General features: G+C 34.8%; 3 protein-coding genes across 5 annotated transcripts; 2 read left to right on the plus strand and 1 right to left on the minus strand.

Annotated features, from left to right (window-relative positions):
- Nucleotides 1-3,153: 3,153 nt before the first annotated feature.
- On the plus strand, nucleotides 3,154-6,207 carry LOC110631226 (short-chain dehydrogenase TIC 32 B, chloroplastic). Its single transcript, XM_021778978.2, has 8 exons — nucleotides 3,154-3,381; nucleotides 4,102-4,333; nucleotides 4,489-4,568; nucleotides 4,700-4,853; nucleotides 5,141-5,219; nucleotides 5,452-5,539; nucleotides 5,630-5,676; nucleotides 5,781-6,207. Exons 1-8 carry the CDS (start codon nucleotides 3,198-3,200, stop codon nucleotides 5,961-5,963), a joined length of 1,047 nt encoding a protein of 348 aa, XP_021634670.1. The 5' UTR covers nucleotides 3,154-3,197; the 3' UTR covers nucleotides 5,964-6,207.
- Nucleotides 6,208-6,710: 503 nt separating this feature from the next.
- On the plus strand, nucleotides 6,711-15,886 carry LOC110600131 (2-oxoglutarate and iron-dependent oxygenase JMJD4). Of its 3 annotated transcripts, none has more exons than XM_021736883.2 (9): nucleotides 6,712-7,079; nucleotides 7,182-7,313; nucleotides 8,130-8,292; nucleotides 8,458-8,575; nucleotides 9,042-9,111; nucleotides 9,194-9,274; nucleotides 13,717-13,773; nucleotides 13,863-13,974; nucleotides 15,222-15,886. In XM_021736883.2, exons 1-9 carry the CDS (start codon nucleotides 6,870-6,872, stop codon nucleotides 15,677-15,679), a joined length of 1,401 nt encoding a protein of 466 aa, XP_021592575.1. In that variant the 5' UTR covers nucleotides 6,712-6,869; the 3' UTR covers nucleotides 15,680-15,886. The 3 variants fall into 3 exon arrangements, with proteins under 3 accessions (XP_021592576.1, XP_021592575.1, XP_021592577.1); XM_021736885.2 differs by having other exon boundaries at nucleotides 6,891-7,079; nucleotides 7,169-7,313; XM_021736884.2 differs by lacking the exon at nucleotides 13,717-13,773 and having other exon boundaries at nucleotides 6,711-7,079.
- Nucleotides 15,887-17,899: 2,013 nt separating this feature from the next.
- Nucleotides 17,900-21,228, minus strand: LOC110630900. The gene is made up of 7 exons (XM_021778540.2): nucleotides 20,629-21,228; nucleotides 20,438-20,524; nucleotides 20,103-20,315; nucleotides 19,531-19,695; nucleotides 19,398-19,451; nucleotides 19,167-19,313; nucleotides 17,900-18,541 (listed from the first exon to the last, which is right to left on the minus strand). The coding sequence occupies exons 1-7, from the start codon at nucleotides 21,031-21,033 to the stop codon at nucleotides 18,164-18,166; spliced, it is 1,449 nt and encodes a 482-aa protein (XP_021634232.1). The 5' UTR covers nucleotides 21,034-21,228; the 3' UTR covers nucleotides 17,900-18,163.
- Between the last annotated feature and the right edge of the window lie 309 nt (nucleotides 21,229-21,537).

Below are 21,537 nucleotides of genomic sequence, written 5' to 3' on the forward strand. Positions count from 1 at the left end.
TTAATTAGAATAAATTTTATAATTTTTTTTTCTTATTCAATATTTTTACTTATTAATTATTACTAAGTAAATACGTTTCACATTTTAACTTATCATCAAAAGAAGATGAGTAGTGAAATATAATAAATATATGAAAAAAATAAAATAATTTGATTAAAAGCCAATAAAATATATTTTTCTTAATTTTTAAAAGACAAATTAATCCTTTTTAATTAATATATATGTATTTGGATTTTGATTTAAAACTTGATTAATAAGATACCCTCTTCTCTTTTTGGTTAGATATGGTTAGAAAGATAAAGACAAATAACCTTTTCTGAAAATCTTGCCATGGCAATCAATTGTTATTTTGTAGTTAGCAATAGCATAGATTATGATCATGTTAAATATCTATGACTAAGCTAATAATCTATGATTATGGCCATATAATAACATCATTAAATCCACACATGTCCCACCCGTGATTGGCTCCTACAGTGTCAGACCCCACCGCTGAGCTCCACTCCACATGGAGTCCCCCAATTGGCAAATGGCACGTGAGGCCAAATGATTCATAATAATTAATGATATTTAATTATCTTAAGTTTTGGAGTGGAATTTGTATATAAAAATAATAGTAAGGTTGACAGAATGAAGAGAAGAGAAGGGAGATTAGGGTTTGTCTGCAATAATGGTAGAGGTAGATGTATGGTGTGCATGCTTTGAGGACATGAGGTGAGATATTTCCATGCATGGAGGCAGACACGATAACAACACTTGGGCCCTTAAGGTGCTTAGAGGCCAAATGAATTTACAACACTTTTCAACTTAATAGTAATGATATTATTTACTTTAATAAAGTAAAAAAGAAAAAAAAGGTTGTTGAAATATTGGTAAGGTTGAAGAGTTTTCCCCTTGGGTTAGGTGGATTTGCTTAAACTCTCATGTAAATGATTTACACTGATTAATTTGGTGGAGTTGTTGGCAGATTCATAAGGGAATTAATTATTTAGGACTATAATAACTTCAATTCTCCAAAGCAGATAATATAAATTACTCATTGAGTTGAAAATTGATGCAATTTCTTGTTCCATTTTCAAATTTTGATTTCAAAAAAAAAAAGACTGAATTAATTAAAATCTGACAAAATGTTACAGAAAAGGGAAACTATGCACAAGTGGAAAAGGAATAAATTTATTTTTGGGCACAGGAAGCTAGCTAAAATATAGAATAATGGGAAATAATGTATTGTTCCCAACAAGCTTGTATGGGTAGTAAGAAAAAGAGGGTTTCCAATCAAAGCTTTATTACTTTTGACACTTTTGGTTGGAGAGCATGGATGCTATTGCCATGAATGAGAGAAATATACATAAATAAAACAAGGCAAATAGGTAGAGGGAGGCAAGATCACATGTGAAACAAGTAGAGGAAATGAATTGATGAGAGTGTATGCAAGTTGGGGAACCAATGGGTCCCTAATGCACAGCCACTCCACAACTACATTGTTGAAGGGTCAACTTCAATGCTTTCTTTTACACCATCAATTCTCCAACAATGGCTATCATTTTTCTCAAACTCAAGGATTGAAATTTTTGCCAATGGAGACCAAAAGCAGACGTCAAGGACACGGTCTCACTATACCTAATACCCTTTTTGTCTCCAATTAATTCATTGCCCATTTCTTCTTCAATATAATTTTTTATTTTTTAAAAATTTGCATGTAATTATCACTGGTTAATTTTTATATATAGTTGCACACGTGTGAATACTACTGCTACATGCATTCTCTTTTTTGAGAGATCATGGGTTTAAAGTACTAAGTTTGAATTCAAATGCTTAGCTAAAAAGCAAAATCATGGTATTTATCCATTTCAAGAAATAGGTTGCTTTCTTTCAATATCCATGGATTTGGTTTCTGATCTTTTCTCTGAATTTTTGCATACTCCAGTCATATAATACTCTACTATGCATGTTGAATATTAATTTGTTGGTTGAAAAATCCTCATTTGGCCCTAATATATGCTAGTGGGTCAGATTTTTCTTTTTAAATTTCCCTTTCCTAGCTAATCTTAATAATTTTATGCAATATTTTAAATTCAAATTTTAATAAATTGAAAAAATTTTCCACGTTCAAACTTTTATCACTCCACGTAAGTTAACATTATATTTATATATTCTAGATAATTGAATTGAATAAACGTTATCATGAGTTGGTAACATAGGTTGTTTATTATTAGGTAAGAACTTTCTTCCATGATCTTATAGACAGCCAAATGTGAACATGATCTTCATACAAAGCGAAGCATAACTCAGACATCTGCAGCCTAGACTGATACAATTGACTAAAGTATATCATAAGGTGGGACAATAAGATTAAGAATAACTTCCAATCTAAGTTCTTGGGACTATGTCTTCATTAATGAATGCTTATTTACTTTGTTACTATCAATTTTCTGACTCACAATCTACTTACATCAATCAAACATGAACAATGTTTTGTCCTTTAATTACTTTGGAAATTAAGATACATTAATGTCTGATGAGACTGTTTTTTTCCCCTACAATAAAGTTAATATGATAAGCTAATTGTGGCCATGTCAGATGCAACCAACTAAATGACAAAGAAGATTAAAGAAGAATAATAACAATAAAAAGTAAAAGGAAAACAGTAATCAAAACACTATTTACAGGTCATTTTTTTCACTATCTTAAGTAAATTGTCATTATGTGATGTCATTACCCTTCCTTTAAGCAAATGAAATTTCACTTAGATTCAAAAAAAAAAAAAAAAAAAATTGCATAAGCCTCAGAGAAAAGCCACTCGCTAAGGGACAGACAGTAATAATGAGAAAAAAGAAAAAAGGAAAAGAAAAAAACAAAGAGAACCAATTAATGGTGCATTTCTACAATCACAATGCTTGACGGTCATTACGAGAAGAGAAAAAAAGACAGAAAATAATGGTGCATTTCTGAGATCACTAAGCTTGAAAAGATCTGCTACTCTATGGACCATCCAAAGTGGGTGGTCTTAACCAATCATTTCAATGTTGGTGTAATAGTCTTTGACATTTTCTAGAATGTATTTAGAGCTGATTGGCCATGGCCACCCACTTAAAATCAAGACATTGTTCACTATAAAATCATTGGGTTCCTTGTTGGGTACACATACATGTCTTCTATATATATGTGTGTTTATATATTTTTGGTCTCAACTCTCAATGCTAAATGTGTTTCTCTTGGTGTCCAAGATTGTAAGAGGCAGCTTCCTGCTCATGAAGGAAACACTGAGGTACTTGGCAGGCACTGCAGGCCCAAGTGGTTATGGCTCAAACTCAACAGCTGAGCAAGTCACTCAAGATTTTGCCTGCTTTGTCTCTCCCAATTTAACTGCTATCATCACTGGTTAGTTTCTCATCATAATCTTTTGAATCTTCTTACAACCTTTTGAAGATTTTAAGACATGAAAATATAAACTTAAAATGAAGTCCTAGCCTCTGTTAGCTTTTCCTGAGGAATTCTCTTCCTCTGATTTTCAGATCTCTTGAGTTTTTATTTCTTGCTTCTCTCTCTCTCTCTCTCTCTTCATGATCAAAATGCTTCTCTTTACTTTTTCATGTCACCTTCCTCTTTATCTTCTTATCCTTTTCCATTTACTTCATATTTTGTAGATAATTTTAACATATTTACCAAAATCCAATGGATACATTCATTTATAGTTCTGTTTTTGATTACTTATCCATAATTCTCTGACTATTGCTTCTTTGCTGAGCATAATATAATCTCCAGGGTTATATTTTAATCCATTGTTTCATGTTCAACCAGCTGAGGATTATACTATTATTTAATCCAGCGGCTCTTTTTGACTGTAGCAAGATATGGTTTTGTCTCTTGTGAAGGGTATATCCATGATTGGTTTATGCTCAGATCACTTCTTTCTGAAGCAAACAATCATTCATGGTCTCTTTAACATACGTAAAAAACAAAAAAATCATCTGGGTATTTCTTGAATTTCTTTATTTTGCAAAATAAGAGAAAAGATATGACATTTCATGCACAAATTTTTCTGTTTATTTTACGATGTAAGCTGATAAGCCACTTGTGATTTTTTTTTTCTTTTTGAAGGGGCTACCTCAGGTATTGGAGTTGAAACTGCTAGAGTATTGGCTAAGAGAGGTGTGCGACTTGTGATTCCTGCAAGAGACTTGAAAAAAGCAGCTGAAGTGAAGGAAACAATACAGAAGGAGACTCCAAAAGCAGAGATAATGATATTTGAGACTGATTTAAGTTGCTTTGCTTCTGTGAAGAGATTTTCTTCTGATTTTCTTGCTTTAGGATTACCTCTCAATATTCTAATGTAAGTGAATTTACATTAATACAATTTATTCTCTCTCTCTCTCTCTCTCTCTCTCTCTCTCTCTCTCTCTCTCTCTCTCTCTCTTTCTTTTTCAGTTCTTTGCTGAGTTGATAGTCCAAAGTTAATTCAATTCTGATTGTGGAATCATTCTGCAGAAATAATGCTGGGATATTTTCTCAGAATTTGGAATTTTCTGAAGACAAAATTGAGATGACATTCGCTACAAATTACTTAGGTAAACATCACATAGCTTATCAAGTTTCTCTGTCTGTCTATATAGAATGATATTTTTGTGGTTCCCATCTTTTCATAAATCATAATTATTTGGAAAAATAAAGTTTCATGAGATTAAGCATGGATTTGCAGGACATTTTTTGTTGACAGAATTGCTAATAGAGAAAATGGTAGAAACAGCAGAAGTGACAGGCATCCAGGGGAGAATAATAAATCTTTCTTCTGTAATTCACAGTTGGGTGAAAAGAGATTCTTTTTGCTTCAATCAAATGCTAAACCCAAAGAAGTAAGCTTCTACTCTCCTTTTTACCCTTTTTTTTTTTTTTTTTTTATCAAGTTGTAATAATATTACACTGTTTTAACAGAAAAAATTATCATCAATTTGACTAACCATTTTACCTACCTCTTCAATTTCATCTTGGTACCTCATAAGAGATGCATGCATTTGTATTGTCTTATTAACAACTTGTAAGAAAAATCCAAATCATAATTATGACAGGAATTAATGATGTTGGGAGCAAAAAAAATTAAAAAGAATTTGATTATCTAACTTAATTAATTGCATTTTTGCAGCTACAATGGCACACGTGCGTATGCTCAATCCAAACTGGCAAATATTTTACATGCCAAGGAAATGGCTAGACAGCTGAAGGTGAAAGTCATCACCCTCAACTATTTTCTCATATTTTCTTTTCTTGGCTTCCAAACGGAACAACATTTTCTGATTTATAACAACAAAGCTCGTGAATAAGTGATACAATACATCACTTAGGTAGGGTGGGGATCAAGGATTCATTTCTGTCCATAATAATGATAAACACAAATTCAAGAAAAATTAAAAAAAGAAGAGAAGGGCTTGTCTCTTACAAAACCAAACTTTGCAGGCAAGGAATGCAAGAGTAACAATCAACGCAGTGCATCCAGGCATTGTGAAAACAGGAATAATCAGAGCTCACAAGGGTTTAATCACAGGTACATATAAATCTAAACATAATTAAACAAAGATTAAAATGTGGTAATTAAAGTGAAGATCTAACAATTATACAAACACCTTATCTGCAGATTCCCTGTTCTTCATTGCGTCCAAGTTACTAAAATCAACATCTCAGGTTTGTCCATAATAACTTTGTCAGTTTGCTTGTCCAAAAGATTCAGCACAGAAAGAAGAGATAAGTTGGAGTTTGTTTAAGTTAGTTGAGCACTTTTGGTGCAGGGTGCATCAACCACATGTTATGTTGCGTTGAGTCCGCAGACAGAAGGTGTAAGTGGCAAATACTTTGCAGACTGTAATGAAAGCAGCTGCTCAGCTCTGGCCTGTGACGAATCTGAGGCACAGAAACTCTGGAAGCACACCAGAGCACTCATCAACAGACGAGTCTATCACCCACCAGCTTGATATATATATATATATATATATATACACTTTAAAAGTAGAGATTTTAGGAGCCATATTGTATATAAACTTGTTTATTAGATGCAATTTAATTGTAATTAGTGATAATCTTTTAGTTGAAGATGGAAAATAAAAGGGATTGTATAATTCCTGTGTATGCTAGTAAAATAACATGCTGCAAAGATTAGTTCACAAATTGCCAAATTCAGAGCTGAGTTTACAATAAATTACTTTTTATTTCCTGAGCTATATCAAAACTAGCACATTTATTCTTTGATTTTTTTTTTTGAAAAAACTCGACGTATAATTTTATTGAGAAGTTTTAACTTGGTCCAATTCATAGTCCCTCCATGTTTAATTCTATTAAATTAAAAGCATCAAAGGCAAGAAAAATTTTTAATCTTTTATAAACAAGAACTTGCAGCAGGCGTAAACGCGCTTTTCCTAGTACTTATCACTTAAACGGTAAGTCGTTTAACTGTTAATAAAAAATACTTCTCTATTTTATAATTTTTTTTTATTTTTTTATCTCAGAATTATTATTTTTTACACAATAATAATATATAAATTAATTATTATAATTTTATTTAAATTTTTAAAAATATTTGTTAATATTTAATAAAATTTAATATATTTAAAATGATAAATTAAAAAAGTAATAAAAAATAATGTTTAATATTGGTGAAAAAGTAAAATAGATAAAATTGAGGTAGTAATAAGTTTTTTTAACAGGAAAAAAAAAAAAAAAAAAGAGAAGAAGAAGAAGAAGAAGAATAGGTGAACGACCAGGGGTGCTTTTATAACGGCCCATCGGGTGAGGGGCATCAAGGGTGTCGAGGCAATTCTTGTGCTTCGGTTTAATTCCACAACGAGAAGTCTGCAAAACCAGAGAGAGAGAGAGGTTGAAAGATGGGTATAGAGATTGGAGGGCAAATAGAGAAGGTGAATGGTAAAGAACTGTGCTATAATGAGTTCGCTGAAAGATATTTAGCAAAGAACCAACCAGTAGTGCTGACGGGTCTCATGGACGATTGGAGAGCTTGCAGAGATTGGAAAACTGATAATGGGTACCCTAATCTTCAATTCTTCTCTACTCATTTTGGCAAATCCAAAGTTCAGGTATTTAATTACTCGGTCAACTTTCACCTATTCTATTACTTGAGGACCAGGATTCTATGATTTTCCCCTCCTCCCCTTGAAAATTTTAGCTATGATTTCAAGGTTGCGGATTGTGGGACTAGAGAATTTACGGATCAGAAGAGAGTAGAAATGACAGTTTCAGAGTTTATCGAACATTGGGTTGAGGGTAGTAGCAACTCCCTGCTATATTTGAAGGACTGGCATTTTGTAAAGGTACCCAGTTAGTTTCTCCATTAGTTTGCGTTTTCAGTTTCAATTTTTGTTTTAGTAAACAGCCGAGTTTTCATGTCTTCAACTGTTTGCTTTATCACTTGACTTAAATAAATTATTTCCTGAATGATCAGTTTCGATTTTAGGATGGTGTATTATGGTCCTAAAATGTTTAATTTTTGAACTTGGAGTTTCTTTTGATCATGATGCACATGATTTTTTACGAGGAGTTAAGAGCTCCAAGATGGTACTTCAGCGGTCTTCGTGCAAAAGCAGTATGCTCTTAACAAATTTTCTGATAGGAAGTTAAGGAAATTTTTAGAAGATATTCTGCTGCAGGTTGACACCTGAGAATAATTTTGCAACTTTCTTGTATGCATTACACGATTCTGTGGACCAAGCAGTTTGGACACACATCTCATTCCGCTTACTATTCAAATATGCAAAAGAAGAGGAACTGAGACAGAAGAAGCTGTAAATGTTGATTGCCATTGGTTTAAAAACATTGAAAAGGCAACTTAGAAATTAAGTTGAAATTTTACATAGTAGCGCAATTCATGTTTACTCAGCTCCAACCTCTTCATAAGTGAGTATACTGATTTGGAGAACTCTTCTTTGGTGATTTCTTCCCTCTTAGTATGAGATTTGGTTGTCAACAATGTAATCTTCTGTATTATCTTTTTTTTTTTTTTTTAAAAAAAATCTTAAAATGTTAGGGGGTATTTCCTTTGCTGATGGCAACACAGTGTCTGAGTCTGAGGTGCAAATGTTAGCACATTGTTCTCTTACCTTCTTTGTTCTTGGTTCTTGATTCTTCAGGAATACCCAGAATATGTAGCATACAGAACCCCACTACTTTTCTGTGATGATTGGCTCAATCTGTACCTTGACCATTATCGTATGCATAAGGATCCTGACACTAATCAAGAGAATGATGACATAACTTGCTCTGACTATCGTTTTGTTTATATGGGAGCAAAAGGTTTGAGAGTACATGTGATGAACTCTACTTTGTCTTTCTTGATAGCTATGCTTATAGTCGAATTTGAATTTCGTACATAGATGATTGGAGTTGTTGTTTGTCTACTTGAACTTATATTCAATTGTTTGAAGGAAGCTTACCTAACTTTTAATTTTTCTGGTGCAGGATCATGGACTCCTCTTCATGCAGATGTTTTCAGGTCATACAGTTGGTCAGCAAATGTTTGTGGGAAGAAGAAATGGCTTTTTCTGTCTCCTTCCCAATGTCACCTTGTATTTGATAGGCATGTCTATGATGAGTTGTCTTATACTAATCATATGTTCTAAGAAGCAAACATATCATGTTGTGAGTGGAACATAGTCCCTTATCTTAATAATGTTTTTGCTCTTAAAAGAAGAAGATTTATTTACAATTCCAGATGAAATTAGAGCACAACAATAAATATCAAGCTTACTTGTTAGTGCAAAATGGTTTACATATTGTAATTCTCCTTATCCAACTGTCAACTATATCCATGAACTTAGTTGAACTTTCATATGCAATCAAATTGGCAACATCTTGGCTTTTGTTTCTTCTCTGTCAATATTTATTTTTGGTAAATCTCTGTTCTTTATATACTCCTGGTTAGCTGAAAGAAACAACAACTGCAGCCTAATACTATAGCCCATATTTTGTGCAGTTTTTTCTATGTCAAATTGTCAATAATGACATGAACCACTTGGTTAACTTGCTTCTCCATTTTGGTCCAGGAACTTGAAGAGCACAGTTTATAACATCTTTGACGATGTTAGTGAAACGAAATTTCCAGATTTTAAGAAGGTAAAACAGTAATCTGTCTCTGCATCATATACTTGTTCCTAGATTTTTCTCATGCGTCTGTTTATTCATGTTGCTTGCATAGGCTGTCTGGTTGGAATGCATTCAGGACAAAAATGAAATTATCTTTGTGCCTAGTGGATGGTATCACCAAGTTCACAATCTGGTATGTTCAACATCCTGTTGACTTATTTGCTAATCCTAACTGATTCTAGGGATATGATTTGATTTGATTTGATTAGGATCCTTAATTATATCTGTAATTATTATTTGATTATTTGCTTCCTGTTTAGATATAATTCTTTGTGTATAAATAGTCATATAAACCAATTGTAAAGATTAAGAGTGAAATATAAGAATTCTCTAAATTTTTTCAAAATTCTTCATGGTATCAGAGCCTTTTCCTGATTTTAGGGTTTAAATTTAATTTTTTTCCTCTTTAGGGTTTCAAAATCCTAGATCTACCTTTTTTGGTACTAACCTATCCGGGAGCCTTTCCTCCTCTCATCGCCAGCACCAGGACTGTCGCCGGCCGATCACCCAGCTCCGACGCCGAAAAAGCTTGCATGTGAGGCTCACGTGCCTCCCTTTCCCGGCGCGTGACCAATCACCTGACGCTGCTTCGCGGCTCCGATCACTTCAGCGATGATTCCGACCATCTTTCTGGCCTTCCCGTGCCGCTACCCGGTCTTTTGGTGAATTGATTGGGCTCTCTTGTGTGTACAACTTTGGGTACCTCCTATTTTTTCACGGTTCACAAATCTTTACCATGGCAGAAGGTAAAAAGGTCTCGATTCCTAACTCTGATTTCTCGTCCTCCGGTGCCACATCTAACTTTGTAAAGTCAGGTAATGCTTCCTCTTTTAATAATGTTCCATGGATTATCGATTCTGGTGCGAATAGACACATGATAGGCTCTTCTAAAGGCTTTCTCAATTATTTTCCTTCTCTAACCAAAGATAGTGTCAGAATTGCTCATGGCTCTTTTACTCCCATATCCGGAACATGTTCTGTTATTTGCACATCCAACATTAAATTATCATCTGTCCTTCATGTTCCCCATTTTCCTGTCAACCTTTTATCTGTCAGTGCTATTACCAATGCTCTTAATTGTAAAATTGAATTCTTTCCTGATCATTGTGTTATTCAGGACCTTCACACAGGAAAGAGGATTGGCAATGGTAGGCTGCATGATGGCTTATCTATGTTGGAGGGTGATCCAGGTTCTTCGATATCTCACGCCTGTTTTAGAGAAAATAAGGATGTCAATCAGGAAATAATACAGTGACACAGACGGTTAGGGCATCCATCATTTTTTGCCTTAGAAAAACTTTATCCTAATTTGTTTGCTAGAACTCAGTTTGATTCTCTGTTTTGTGATGCTTGTGAGTATGCTAAACACATTAGAACATCCTATCCTTTGAGTCATAATAAAAGTCAAATTCCTTTTGCGACTATTCATTCTGATATTTGGGGGCCTACTCAAACTGTCTCCTTATCTGGTAATCGATGGTTTGTCACCTTTATTGATTGTTGCACTCGAATGACTTGGGTCTATTTGATTAAAGCTAAAAGTGATGTCTTTTATTGTTTTCAATCCTTTCATAAGATGGTTTGTACTCAATTTGATACTAAGGTGAAAATTTTGAGATCTGACAATGGAAGAGAATACATGGATAGTAGCTTTTCTGCTTATTTGGAGAGTAATGGGATAGTACACTAGACTAGTTGTCCTTATACTAGTGCTCAAAATGGCGTTGCTGAGAGGAAAAATAGACATCTATTGGAGGTAGCTCGATCTCTTATGTTCACCATGAATCTATCCAAAGCATATTGGGGAGATGCAATTCTTGCATCTGCTTATCTTATCAATAGAATGCCTCTCAAGACCCTTGACTTTATGAGTCCTTTGGCGGTTCTACAAGGGAAGAATTCATACGTTATTCCACCAAAGGTATTTGGGTGTGTTTGCTTTGTCTATACTAGGACGGCAGGAAAATTGGATCCCAAGGCCCTTAAATGTGTGTTTGTTGGGTATTCTCAAACACAGAAGGGATACAAGTGTTATCATCCTTGCTCTAGGAAATACTTAGTTAGTATGGATGTTACCTTCCTAGAAACTGAACCCTACTTCAGTACCACCCACTCACCTCTTCAGGGGGAGAATAATGAGCAAGAAGAGGTGATCTCGAATTCTGTGATTCTGAATGATATGGTTCAACTAGAAAGTTTGAGTTCTAGTAGACAGGGGGAGATGTCCAATCAAGGAGAGAGAACTGGTCGTTTAGACAAGTCAGATTTGAGAAGGTATTCAAGGAGAGACAAGGCAGAAGAAGCCATTATGCAGTCTACTCAGAGTCAAGAATCTTCTCCTGGTGAGTTACCCAGTCATGAATCTTCTTCTGGTGAGTTACCCACAACTCTTTCTTTTGGTGAGTTACCCACAACTCTTGAATGTTTCAATGACTTAGATAAACCTATTGCACAAAGAAAAGGGGTCAGATCTTATACTAAACACCCTATTTCTAACTTTGTTTCTTATGAATCTTTATCTCCTTCCTATAGAGCCTTTGCCTTGTCTATTTCCTCTGTGTCTATTCCACAGGATTGGAAGAAAGCTCTTACAGATCCTAAATGGAAGAAAGCAATGATTGAAGAGATGAAAGCATTGGCTAAAAATGAGACTTGGGAGCTTGTCACTCTCCCACCTGGGAAGAAACTCGTTGGCTGTAAATGGGTGTTCACAGTGAAACACAAAGCTGATGGCACAATTGAACGGTTTAAGGCCAGATTGGTTGCTAAAGGATTCACCCAAACCTATGGAGTGGATTACCAAGAGACATTTGCCCCAGTTGCAAAAATGAACTCAATCAGAGTTTTGTTATCCTGCGCAGCCAACTTGGACTGGGACTTGCAACAGTTTGATGTGAAGAATGCTTTCCTCCATGGAGATTTAGAGGAAGAAGTGTTCATGGAAATTCCTCCGGGGTTCGCTGATGAGAAGACACAAGGAAAGGTGTGCAGGTTAAAAAAGGCTTTGTATGGGCTAAAACAATCTCTTAGAGCTTGGTTTGACAAGTTTAGCAAAGCCATGATGTCCTTTGGTTACCAACAAAGCAATGCTGATCACTCTCTGTTTATCAAACATCACAAGGGTAAGATCACCCTTCTTATTGTTTATGTTGATGATATAGTGGTGACAGGCAATGACAAAGAGGAAATGACTCAACTAAAGAGGTTGTTAGCTCAAGAATTTGAAATCAAAGATCTAGAAAAACTGCAATATTTCCTAGGTATTGAGGTGGCCAGATCAGAAAAAGGAATTTTTCATCTCCCAAAGAAAGTACATACTGGATCTGTTGGAAGAAACTGGTATGATGGGGTGTAAACCAGCAGAATCTCCCATTGAAAGTAATCACAAGCTGGAAGCAGGAACTGGTGAGTCCGTGGATATTGAAAGATACCAGAGATTGGTAGGAAGGTTGATTTATCTCTCACACACCGGATATAGCCTATGCTGTTAGCTTAGTCAGCCAATTCATGCATGACCCTCGCGAGACTCATATGCAAGCTGTACTTCGCATCTTAAGATATCTAAAGTCTGCGCCAGGGAAATGGCTTCTTTACTCCAAACATGGTCACCTCCGAGTTGAAGCTTTTACAGATGCAGATTGGGCAGGATCTCTCGATAACAAGAGATCCTCCTTTGGCTACTGCACAGTTGTGGGAGGGAACCTTGTCACTGGGAGGGAACCTTGTCACTGGGAGGGAACCTTGTCACCTGGAGGAGCAAAAAACAAAGTGTTGTTGCTCGATCAAGTGCTGAAGCAGAATACAGAGCAATGGCCTAAGGTGTGTGTGAACTCTTATGGTTACAGAAATTATTGAAGGAGTTGAGGTTGTTCGAGAGAGACAAGATAACTTTATATTGTGACAATAAAACTGCTATAAGTATAGCACAAAATCCAGTCCAACATAACCGGACGAAGCACATTGAAATTGATTGGCACTTCATTAAAGAAAAATTAACAGACAATGTCTTGAGTCTAGTTCATGTGACTTCTATTGGATAACTTGCGGATGTGTTTACTAAAAGGCTCAACAACAAGATCTACCATAATCTGATTTGCAAGTTGGGCATGTGCGACATCTTTGCACCAACTTGAGGGGAGTGTTGACTTATTTGCTAATCCTAACTGATTCTAGGGATATGATTTGATTTGATTTGATTTGATTAGGATCCTTAATTATATCTGTAATTATTATTTGATTATTTGCTTCCTGTTTAGATATAATTCTTTGTGTATAAATAGTCATATAAACCAATTGTAAAGATTAAGAGTGAAATATAAGAATTCTCTAAATTTTTTCAAAATTCTTCACATCCTGGTTTTTTGTTCCATTTTTGTTCGTGAACATAAACAAATATGACCTTGTCCATGCTTTATCACCCCATTACTATGAAAGTGTGTCATACTTAAAAGGAATCTAGTTGCTTTTTCCCCCTTCTAAATGCAAGTGAGGTTTATGAACTTGGCCGTTATTTGCAGTATTTTTCCCATTTTTTTATGTATTTACTTCTTTAACACATGGCCATAATGTGTTCAGGAAGATACAATATCAATAAACCACAACTGGTTTAATGCACACAACCTTTCTTGGGTGGTAAGTAGAGTCTAGTAATTCATGAAGGAAGTCATACATTTGAGTAAACTTAGGGAAGCCTAGCATGTGCCTTTTTCTCTTTCCTTCAGTGGGACTTGCTTTGGAGAGACTACACGGAGGCAAAGGAGTACATTGAAGACATTAGGGACATCTGTGATGATTTTGAAGGTGTCTGTCAGCGCAATCTTGCAGCTAACACAGGTAACTATTAGTAAGAGGAATATATACTTTGTTTCAACATATTTTATACAGTTTTCATTTTTTTATTCTGAATGCATACTTGCAGTTAGAAACTTAGAATGAACCCACCAGATTTGCTGAGACAAATATTGTTATGATCATCACCTGATTAGATAGTCTGTTAATTCACAGGGACAGGGGACTCATGGTCGTTTTTCTTAGAAGGGGAACACAATGATTCTACTTATAGGAATTAATTCCAGCCAAATTAGTGCAAACCACCTAATTTTTTGACACCCTCTCCTAATGTTGTTCTAGAATGCATGGTCCAGCACATAGTACGTTCACGTGCCAAAACATGGAAATTGCATATCCAAATTTTATCTCTTTGATACAGTGATTCTTTTGAATAGGATGTTAGCTAGTGGATTATGGTTTCCAGATAGCCTAAAACTCTATGTTTATCCAAAAAGTTTAATTAATTAGAATAGGTTTCTTATTTTCCTATCAAGTTGCATTCTACCACTTCAATTTTATAATTTAAATTACATTCTAATTGGGTAAAATTTCTTGAAAAACATTGTACATTCAATAAATGTAATTATCTTCCACTATTATTGCTAAAAAAATACCACTATCATAGCATTTAAATTTGTTGTTCAAACTTCATACTATTGAAACCTTCATTACATAACAAGCTAAAATCCAAGAGCTAATTGTTCCCTGTGTTCTGCTTCAGTTCTCACTAGAGAAATGAAGTCTTCAGCGTGTGTATATGTGTATATAATGATCCTAATCAATGTAATGTACTGTATTGTGACTCCAGATAGCATTCTGACTAAGCCTACCCTCTACATATCCCGTACCCAAAAAAGTATTGTATCCTGTACCATACCGTGTATCAAAGCAAACTATGAACTAGGTAAGATTGGTGCAAACCCAATGATAAAAAGTAATGTCAATAACAAACTTAGAGTTCTGATATTCTGATTCATTAAGCCTCAGCTTATAATTCCATTGTCCCTCATAAGCTGGACTTCACAAAGATTCCATATTGCTTTTCAGAATGCGTAATGGACTCCGGCTTGATCTTTCATCATATGATGCATCCTAGAAAAGCTGCCCTATCCCTATTTTTTAAAGTGGAGGGAAAATGCTGAGATTTTAAATCTTTGAAAATCACATGAATTACTGGCTAGTTGCCTGATAACTGTTGCATGAGATTATACGAACTGTGTGCTTTGTACTGATTGGTTGTTTTCCACCAGGCATGAACTTTGTTGATTTTTTAATCTTCCTAGCACGTTTCTTCTTGGCTAACATGGTCCAACTCTACTGCCAACCCAGAGACAATGAAATTTCACTCAGCGGTTGCTCCAAAGTGACTCGGCATTTAATCTTTAATTTTGCATCTATACAGAAAATAGCACTGAAAATGAAATCCAATGAAGGTGTTATTGGAAATCATGGCTTTTTCTTGGATTTGAAGGACACCTTAGAAGGTGATCTCGAGTTTTTTAAACTGTGCAATGATGTGGGCAGAATCTATGGGATGATAAATGAGCAACAGAATTGGAATAGAGATCCAAAGAAAGCTTTTGTAGTTGATATTTTGGAGTATAGTTCATCCATCTGCAATCTTGAAGATTTTGTTAAATTCATAGACAATGCTGTTGCAAAACTTGGTAACGTTTGGTTTGAGGAGAAGAAGTTGCTGTCTGCATAATACATTGGAAAGTTATTCTGCTGAGATGAGGGTTAGCATTGGGTCAGAGAGTTTTGTCCTTTGGGAGAAGATAGTGTCATAGATCAGAACTCAGAAGGAAGTGGCAATTATTCAAGATGTGAAGTTGAGAATCTTCAGATAAGCCGGTTTAGTGTTTTGCATTGTTCTGTAGATTGAGATTTTACTAAATGGATATTTTTTTTCTCATTATTATTTGCATCCTTTAATTTTCCTGTATTTGTCTGAAGGTGTACTTTTGAAAAAGTAGGGACAAATATTAATTAGGTGAAAATGGTAGTGGTTTATAGTAATTTAACAATTGGGATTTGGCAACAGAACATAGTTAGGAGCAGAATAAAGACTCTTGAGTTTCGGTGGTTGGAATTGTGTATGGGTGTTTCATAATTAAGGGAGGGGTCATCTGCAAAACTAGAAAGTTTTTTTCATAACTGCAAATCGTTTAGTTACTATCACTGTTTAGCCATTGTCATCACTTAACGCGTTACCACCGTCATCATCTGGTCCTGCCACTGATTACGCCACATCAGGCATACGACTATTATTATTTTTTATAGAAATATTTTTCAAATACACAAATAAATGGAATATAAATACTATTATACATAAATAAACATGAAGATTAAAAAATAAAAATCTAACACGGAAAGCACATGGAGAGGCAGAAAGGGTTTTTGTTCAAACCACGAAACTGTTAAAATACTTTTGGTTGTTAGAAGGAAATGGAAATGGAAAGTTTCTTATTTTAATAACCTTTCAATGTGGAGTGGAAAGGAAAAAAATTAAGCAACTCAACGTTTCTATTTTTTGTATTTTAATTTAAACAACACATTTTTATGCTGTAATATCATTACAGCTTTTTTTCACCTTTCTTTGCTTTTTATGTTTAAAGCATCTTTTCATGCCCTTCCATTTCAACTCACTTCTTTAGCACTGTAATTAGGAAAACACTTCCAGCTTTGATTTGAACACTCCGACTATATATCTCTCTTTTCTAGAAACCTAGATAGAGATTTTTTGTTGAGAATCTTCTTTAAAAAGTCAGAGTTTTTCGTCTCTCCCAATAGAGTACAGGAAAAGGGCTTGCGTGTGGGTGGTTTCATGAGCTGTTTGCATGTATGTTTTCTTTTCCTGTTGTTTTCGCAAATGTATAGATCTAACAGCAAACCGTCGATTTTTTTGTTGGGAGGAGTATTGTATGTCTTAAACGAGTGTATCCCAAGCGGACCTCCCTACACCGATGTTTGCAACATCCTAAAGTCAAGTTTGGAGATTTGCTCCAAATGATTTTCTTTCATACTTAGGATTTGGCCCGATGCTGTCTATAGAAGGTTGTATAGGGTGAGTGTGTCTAATTCTTAATAGCAATGGCAGTTTGAACGGAGATCCTCCCAAGTGGCAGAGGCTTCAACACATGGGTTTGCTTCTTAACTTCTTAGGATGGGAATGGTTTGGTTGTGGTTGGTATTTTATAATTTGATTCTTTTTGTTCGGTTTGATTTGACTGGGATGTGCCTACTTTTCTCTTTTATCTTTTAATTATTTATTGTACTCTTTTTCAATTGAGCCATGTTAATGCAAGTTTTTGTATATATTAAAAAAATTGAGACTACGATTTTCTAAATTTATATATTTAAATCTGAAAAAATGAAAATTGAATTTCAAGAAATTAGTTGTAAATAAATCAATTTCTAGCATATAGCATAAATAAAATACTATGTTAATGAATTACATAATAAGGATGTTGTTACATTATAATTACAGTAACTCTGAATCTACCATTTCTTTATGGAGAAGAAAAAGAAGGGTCTGTGTACATTGACTTTCCAGAGGAGAGAGGACAACTTTTTAGGAGTGAGGGGCCTGAGGCATATGTAATCTCTTAACATTATAATAAAGAACCATATGATGTCTTATTATAAAATTTTAATAAAACTTGGGTGAAACCAATGTTGAAAAGGACAAGTCTTGGTTGTAGAAGATGGCCTCTTGGCTGTTGCAGTGTTTGATTATGCTATAATAAAATTATTATTATTATTATTATGGCCACTCAGATACAGTGTTGTCCTTAATACTATTGAAAAGAAGTTTTTTTTTGTCTAAAGAAAAGAAGGTTCACTTGGGGAACTATGCAACATTTTTGAATTCTTTCTCTCTCTTCTCTGAATATTTGAAGTGACTAAAAATATTTAAAAAAAGAAAAAAGAAAACCAGAGAGCGACAATTCATTCATTATGTATTCCCCAAATTTACACAATCTCAGAAGCAGAGAGATTCACCAGCTAGAGGGGTAAAAAGAAAAAAAAAAAAAAACAGAAGTGGGCATATCATATATTTAAAAAAAGAATGTAAAAATAGCCCAAACCATAGTAATGCCTGTATAGAGAAAGTAAAAGCTCAAAAAATTTAAAAAAATGCACAAAAATATTTTACTTTCTATGCTATACCCTCAAATCACCAATATTTTCATGGGCATCTCACATTTCTCCCAGGACCTCCATAATAAAAGTAAGTTCCCCAAATATTGTTTCTCCCTTGCCTTATATCATAACAGTCTGGATGATCAGCCAAGAGATGGAGATTTGTTAAAGGCAGCAAATTATTATCCCAATCAACAACTTGTAAATTCCTGAAATATGATGCTTTTCCAAATCCTTCTTCTGCAAAATGACCACTACCCATTTGTGTAGATGTATGGTAGCCTGAGGATCTAGAATTCACTATCTCTCCTCCAAACTGTATCATACTTGCATGGCTTCTCAAATGACTGAACAAGAATGCTGGCCAGTATCCTACTAGTAGTCCTGACCCAAATTCCAGCCACCAGTTTCCATGTTTTGGGTCCTACATGAATACATTTTTGCATGTTATTGTTAGTACTATTACAGAAAAAAAATTATTGATCTGATAACTTCAGGCCTTGTGTCCCATGTTCTGCTTGACTGTGTAATAGCCAGCATGATGAACCAAAAACTAAAATAACAGCACATAAGAAAAGGAAATGGTAGTTTACCCTTTTTAAGACCCGAGAAATTATACAGTGAAGTGGTTATACTACGAAGGATTGTCGTGCAACAAGTCAAGGCAATATTACATGATAGGACCACTTGACTATATAATTTTTCTTTAAGACCTGGAGCCAGTTGGAGTCAAACTATTAAAGAAACTACTTTTCTAGAGAATACATCTTGGAGAAAGTTGACAACATTAAGCAAGCCTTTGAAAAGAAAAATGTGAAGAATCTTGCAGTTTAAAATCACAATTAGGGAAAAGAAGCAAGAAAAAGCCAAGCTACGCGTCTTTTTTAGTCAAATATAATAATCAAAGATATGCTGTAACAGGATTGGATGGTGATGCTTCTTTTTCTTCAAGCTTCTGATAAAAACTAACTTAAAATTAATCAAGATATTTATTTAATTACCAGTTGTTTTTAAAAGGAAAAGGAAAAGTTAAAAAAAGGGTTTTTTACCTTCCAAACCATTAGGCCAATATCAAACTGTCTACCATTGTAAGAGGATCTTGGAGATATTGCAGCTCCAATGGCGATCTTGTTGTTGGTTTGGACAAACCCAGAACAGAGTAAGTTGTAGCATCCAGTAGCTTGATATGCATCAGTCTACAAATGAATCCCAATTAGCACTACTTGTCATGTCTTTAATCTTTAGCTGGAATCAAAGGACCAGAGCTACACAACACTTACTGTCCAATAAGTGAAGAATCTTGGATAGTTGTCTCCATACAACTCGGGACTAACCTGTTAAGCCACATGAATTTATTAATCCCAGGCAGACCACATGATCTCAACGATGGCTTATAAAAAAGATAATTCTTGCCTGCCAACCAGCTTCAATGGTGTTTAGGTCATTGCCAAAGGAACCAGAGATGACCCAAATCTGTGACAAGCTGAACTCGTACTGATCAGTAACACGAGGAGCCCACACATTTACACTGGCTTTTGCTCCATAATATTGATCTCCATTAACAAATACAACTGCATGCTGTAATATAAGAAATTATGTCAGTGATTATAAGCATATGCCCAAATGTAATATTTTTCAGACATACAGCTTCTGTGGCTTCTGCGTGTGTTCCTGCAGTAAATAAATGCTGATGACATGTGGCAGAGTACTCTGTAATTAAAACTGACTTCCACAACTGTGTCTAGCCACATCGTGCTTTTATTTTTCTTGTTTCTTATTGACAACTCATACTGAACTTAAATTTGCCTTTCTGACGAAAACTAGCATTTTAGCAAAATGAGTGAAACGATGTGGTTGATTTTTATGTCTTTAAGGATGGCAAAGATCTCTTATTTCAACAGCCCAAGCAAGTTCTCAAATTCTTTTTTTGATTGGTTCCAACCATTGATTTTTATGGATTAAGAGATCATGTTTCCAATACTAACCTCATGACCACTGCCTGTTGAGTCTCTTCTTACATGCCTTCTCAATTTTCTGCCAAATCTTCTCAAGGAGCTTGCTCTTAGAACATCCTTTTCTGTAGTTCTCCTGATTGGAACAGTTCCTTCTGGGCAATACTCGCCTGATTCTGCCCAGAGCTGATAGCTCTTCGACATTCTCTCTGCTGTCTCATTGCCTTTTGGCCTCTCTGGTGGATCCTGCAATAATACATACGCTTAATGTGGTCCAAATCCAAATATTTCAAATAGAAATTAGAACTGACAAGGGAAAATAAGATTCTTGGAAACGTTTTCATCAGAAAAAGAAGAGAAAAATTTACCAATGGTTTTTGTCCTTTGAGCTCTGGATGGTCAAATGCTGGTTGAAGATGAGATAAAACACAGTCTATTACATCACCATCAGGGCTCTGCAACCAAAACAAGAAGAACTCAGATCACTAAAACCTATAACAACACAAGAAGGGAAACTAAACTAACACTGAAAAGAAACAAGGACAGCAGAATTAAGCACTTGAATTGTCTTGACTGCAGGCTTGTTGATCTTCTTAAGATAAGCATTGACTCTTTTAAGTTTCCACGTCTCTTTCCCTGGCCTGAAAGTTTGGTTTGCCGGAAGCAGATTACTGGAATCTGACATGAGTTGCAGAGACAAGACAGAAGCAAAAGAAGAAGAAAAAACAAGAAGGAAAGCAATAAAAAGAGGTATGATTGGGTGATTGGTAGGATTATGAGAAGTAAAAGCAGCCATTTCTATGGAATGTTGCTGTTGTTTCTTTGTTGTTCGTTTTGCTGCAACAGTTTGTGTTTGTATACATTGGTGTTGTCTTGTTCTGTGAAGAATGCAAAATGATTCATTCCTAAGTTTTGTCCATGGAAATGAATCTTCCTCCATATCCATACAAAACAGAAGCCCCATCAAAAGGAAAAAATCCACCGCTGGTTTGTTCACTAGCTCACCATTTCCCAAATATAAATAACTCTCTCTCTCTCTCTCTCTCCTCTTCTATGAGAGATTCTATAATCTTGGTTTTTGGTCTGACACACATGAAACTTTAGGCACGAGCATATTAAAATAGAGCTAGATGGGAACTTTTCAAATAGAGAGGTCGGAAAAAGGAAATTCTATTTTTCCTTTCTTTTTTGTAAAAAAAAAAAAAAATCTATATCCGTAGAGGTTTCAAACTTCAGACTGCAGATAGTTGGATTTGAGATGGATGTAAACTCTGCCATCATCAATCATTTATCTCTGGTTTGATTCTGAGAAAAGAAAGAGAATAACAAATACTTATGTATTCAATTGTGGGTTTGGTTCTTAGAATGCCTTTTTAAATAAGATTTACATTAAAATTTGAGACTCGGTTATTAAGTTAATATTCTTAAAGTGAATTTAAATTGTTTTCAACAGTATTTCTCTCATATT

Source organism: Manihot esculenta, chromosome 14 (assembly GCF_001659605.2).
Source record: "Manihot esculenta cultivar AM560-2 chromosome 14, M.esculenta_v8, whole genome shotgun sequence".
Classification (NCBI taxonomy): domain Eukaryota; kingdom Viridiplantae; phylum Streptophyta; class Magnoliopsida; order Malpighiales; family Euphorbiaceae; genus Manihot; species Manihot esculenta.

Excerpts from the sequence above, each read along its gene's own strand:
- LOC110631226 (XM_021778978.2), top strand. The coding sequence starts at position 3,198 with ATGCTAAATGTGTTTCTCTTGGTGTCCAAGATTGTAAGAGGCAGCTTC. Across the intron at positions 4,334-4,488 it reads TTACCTCTCAATATTCTAAT|AAATAATGCTGGGATATTTT; the intron begins GTAAGTGAATTT and ends ATCATTCTGCAG. Across the intron at positions 4,854-5,140 it reads CAAATGCTAAACCCAAAGAA|CTACAATGGCACACGTGCGT; the intron begins GTAAGCTTCTAC and ends GCATTTTTGCAG.
- LOC110600131 (XM_021736883.2), top strand. The coding sequence starts at position 6,870 with ATGGGTATAGAGATTGGAGGGCAAATAGAGAAGGTGAATGGTAAAGAA. Across the intron at positions 7,080-7,181 it reads TTGGCAAATCCAAAGTTCAG|GTTGCGGATTGTGGGACTAG; the intron begins GTATTTAATTAC and ends TATGATTTCAAG. Across the intron at positions 13,975-15,221 it reads CAATCTTGCAGCTAACACAG|GCATGAACTTTGTTGATTTT; the intron begins GTAACTATTAGT and ends GTTTTCCACCAG.
- LOC110630900 (XM_021778540.2), bottom strand. The coding sequence starts at position 21,033 with ATGGGGCTTCTGTTTTGTATGGATATGGAGGAAGATTCATTTCCATGG. Across the intron at positions 19,452-19,530 it reads CCATTGAAGCTGGTTGGCAG|GTTAGTCCCGAGTTGTATGG; the intron begins GCAAGAATTATC and ends GTGGCTTAACAG. Across the intron at positions 18,542-19,166 it reads TTGGCCTAATGGTTTGGAAG|GACCCAAAACATGGAAACTG; the intron begins GTAAAAAACCCT and ends GTATTCATGTAG.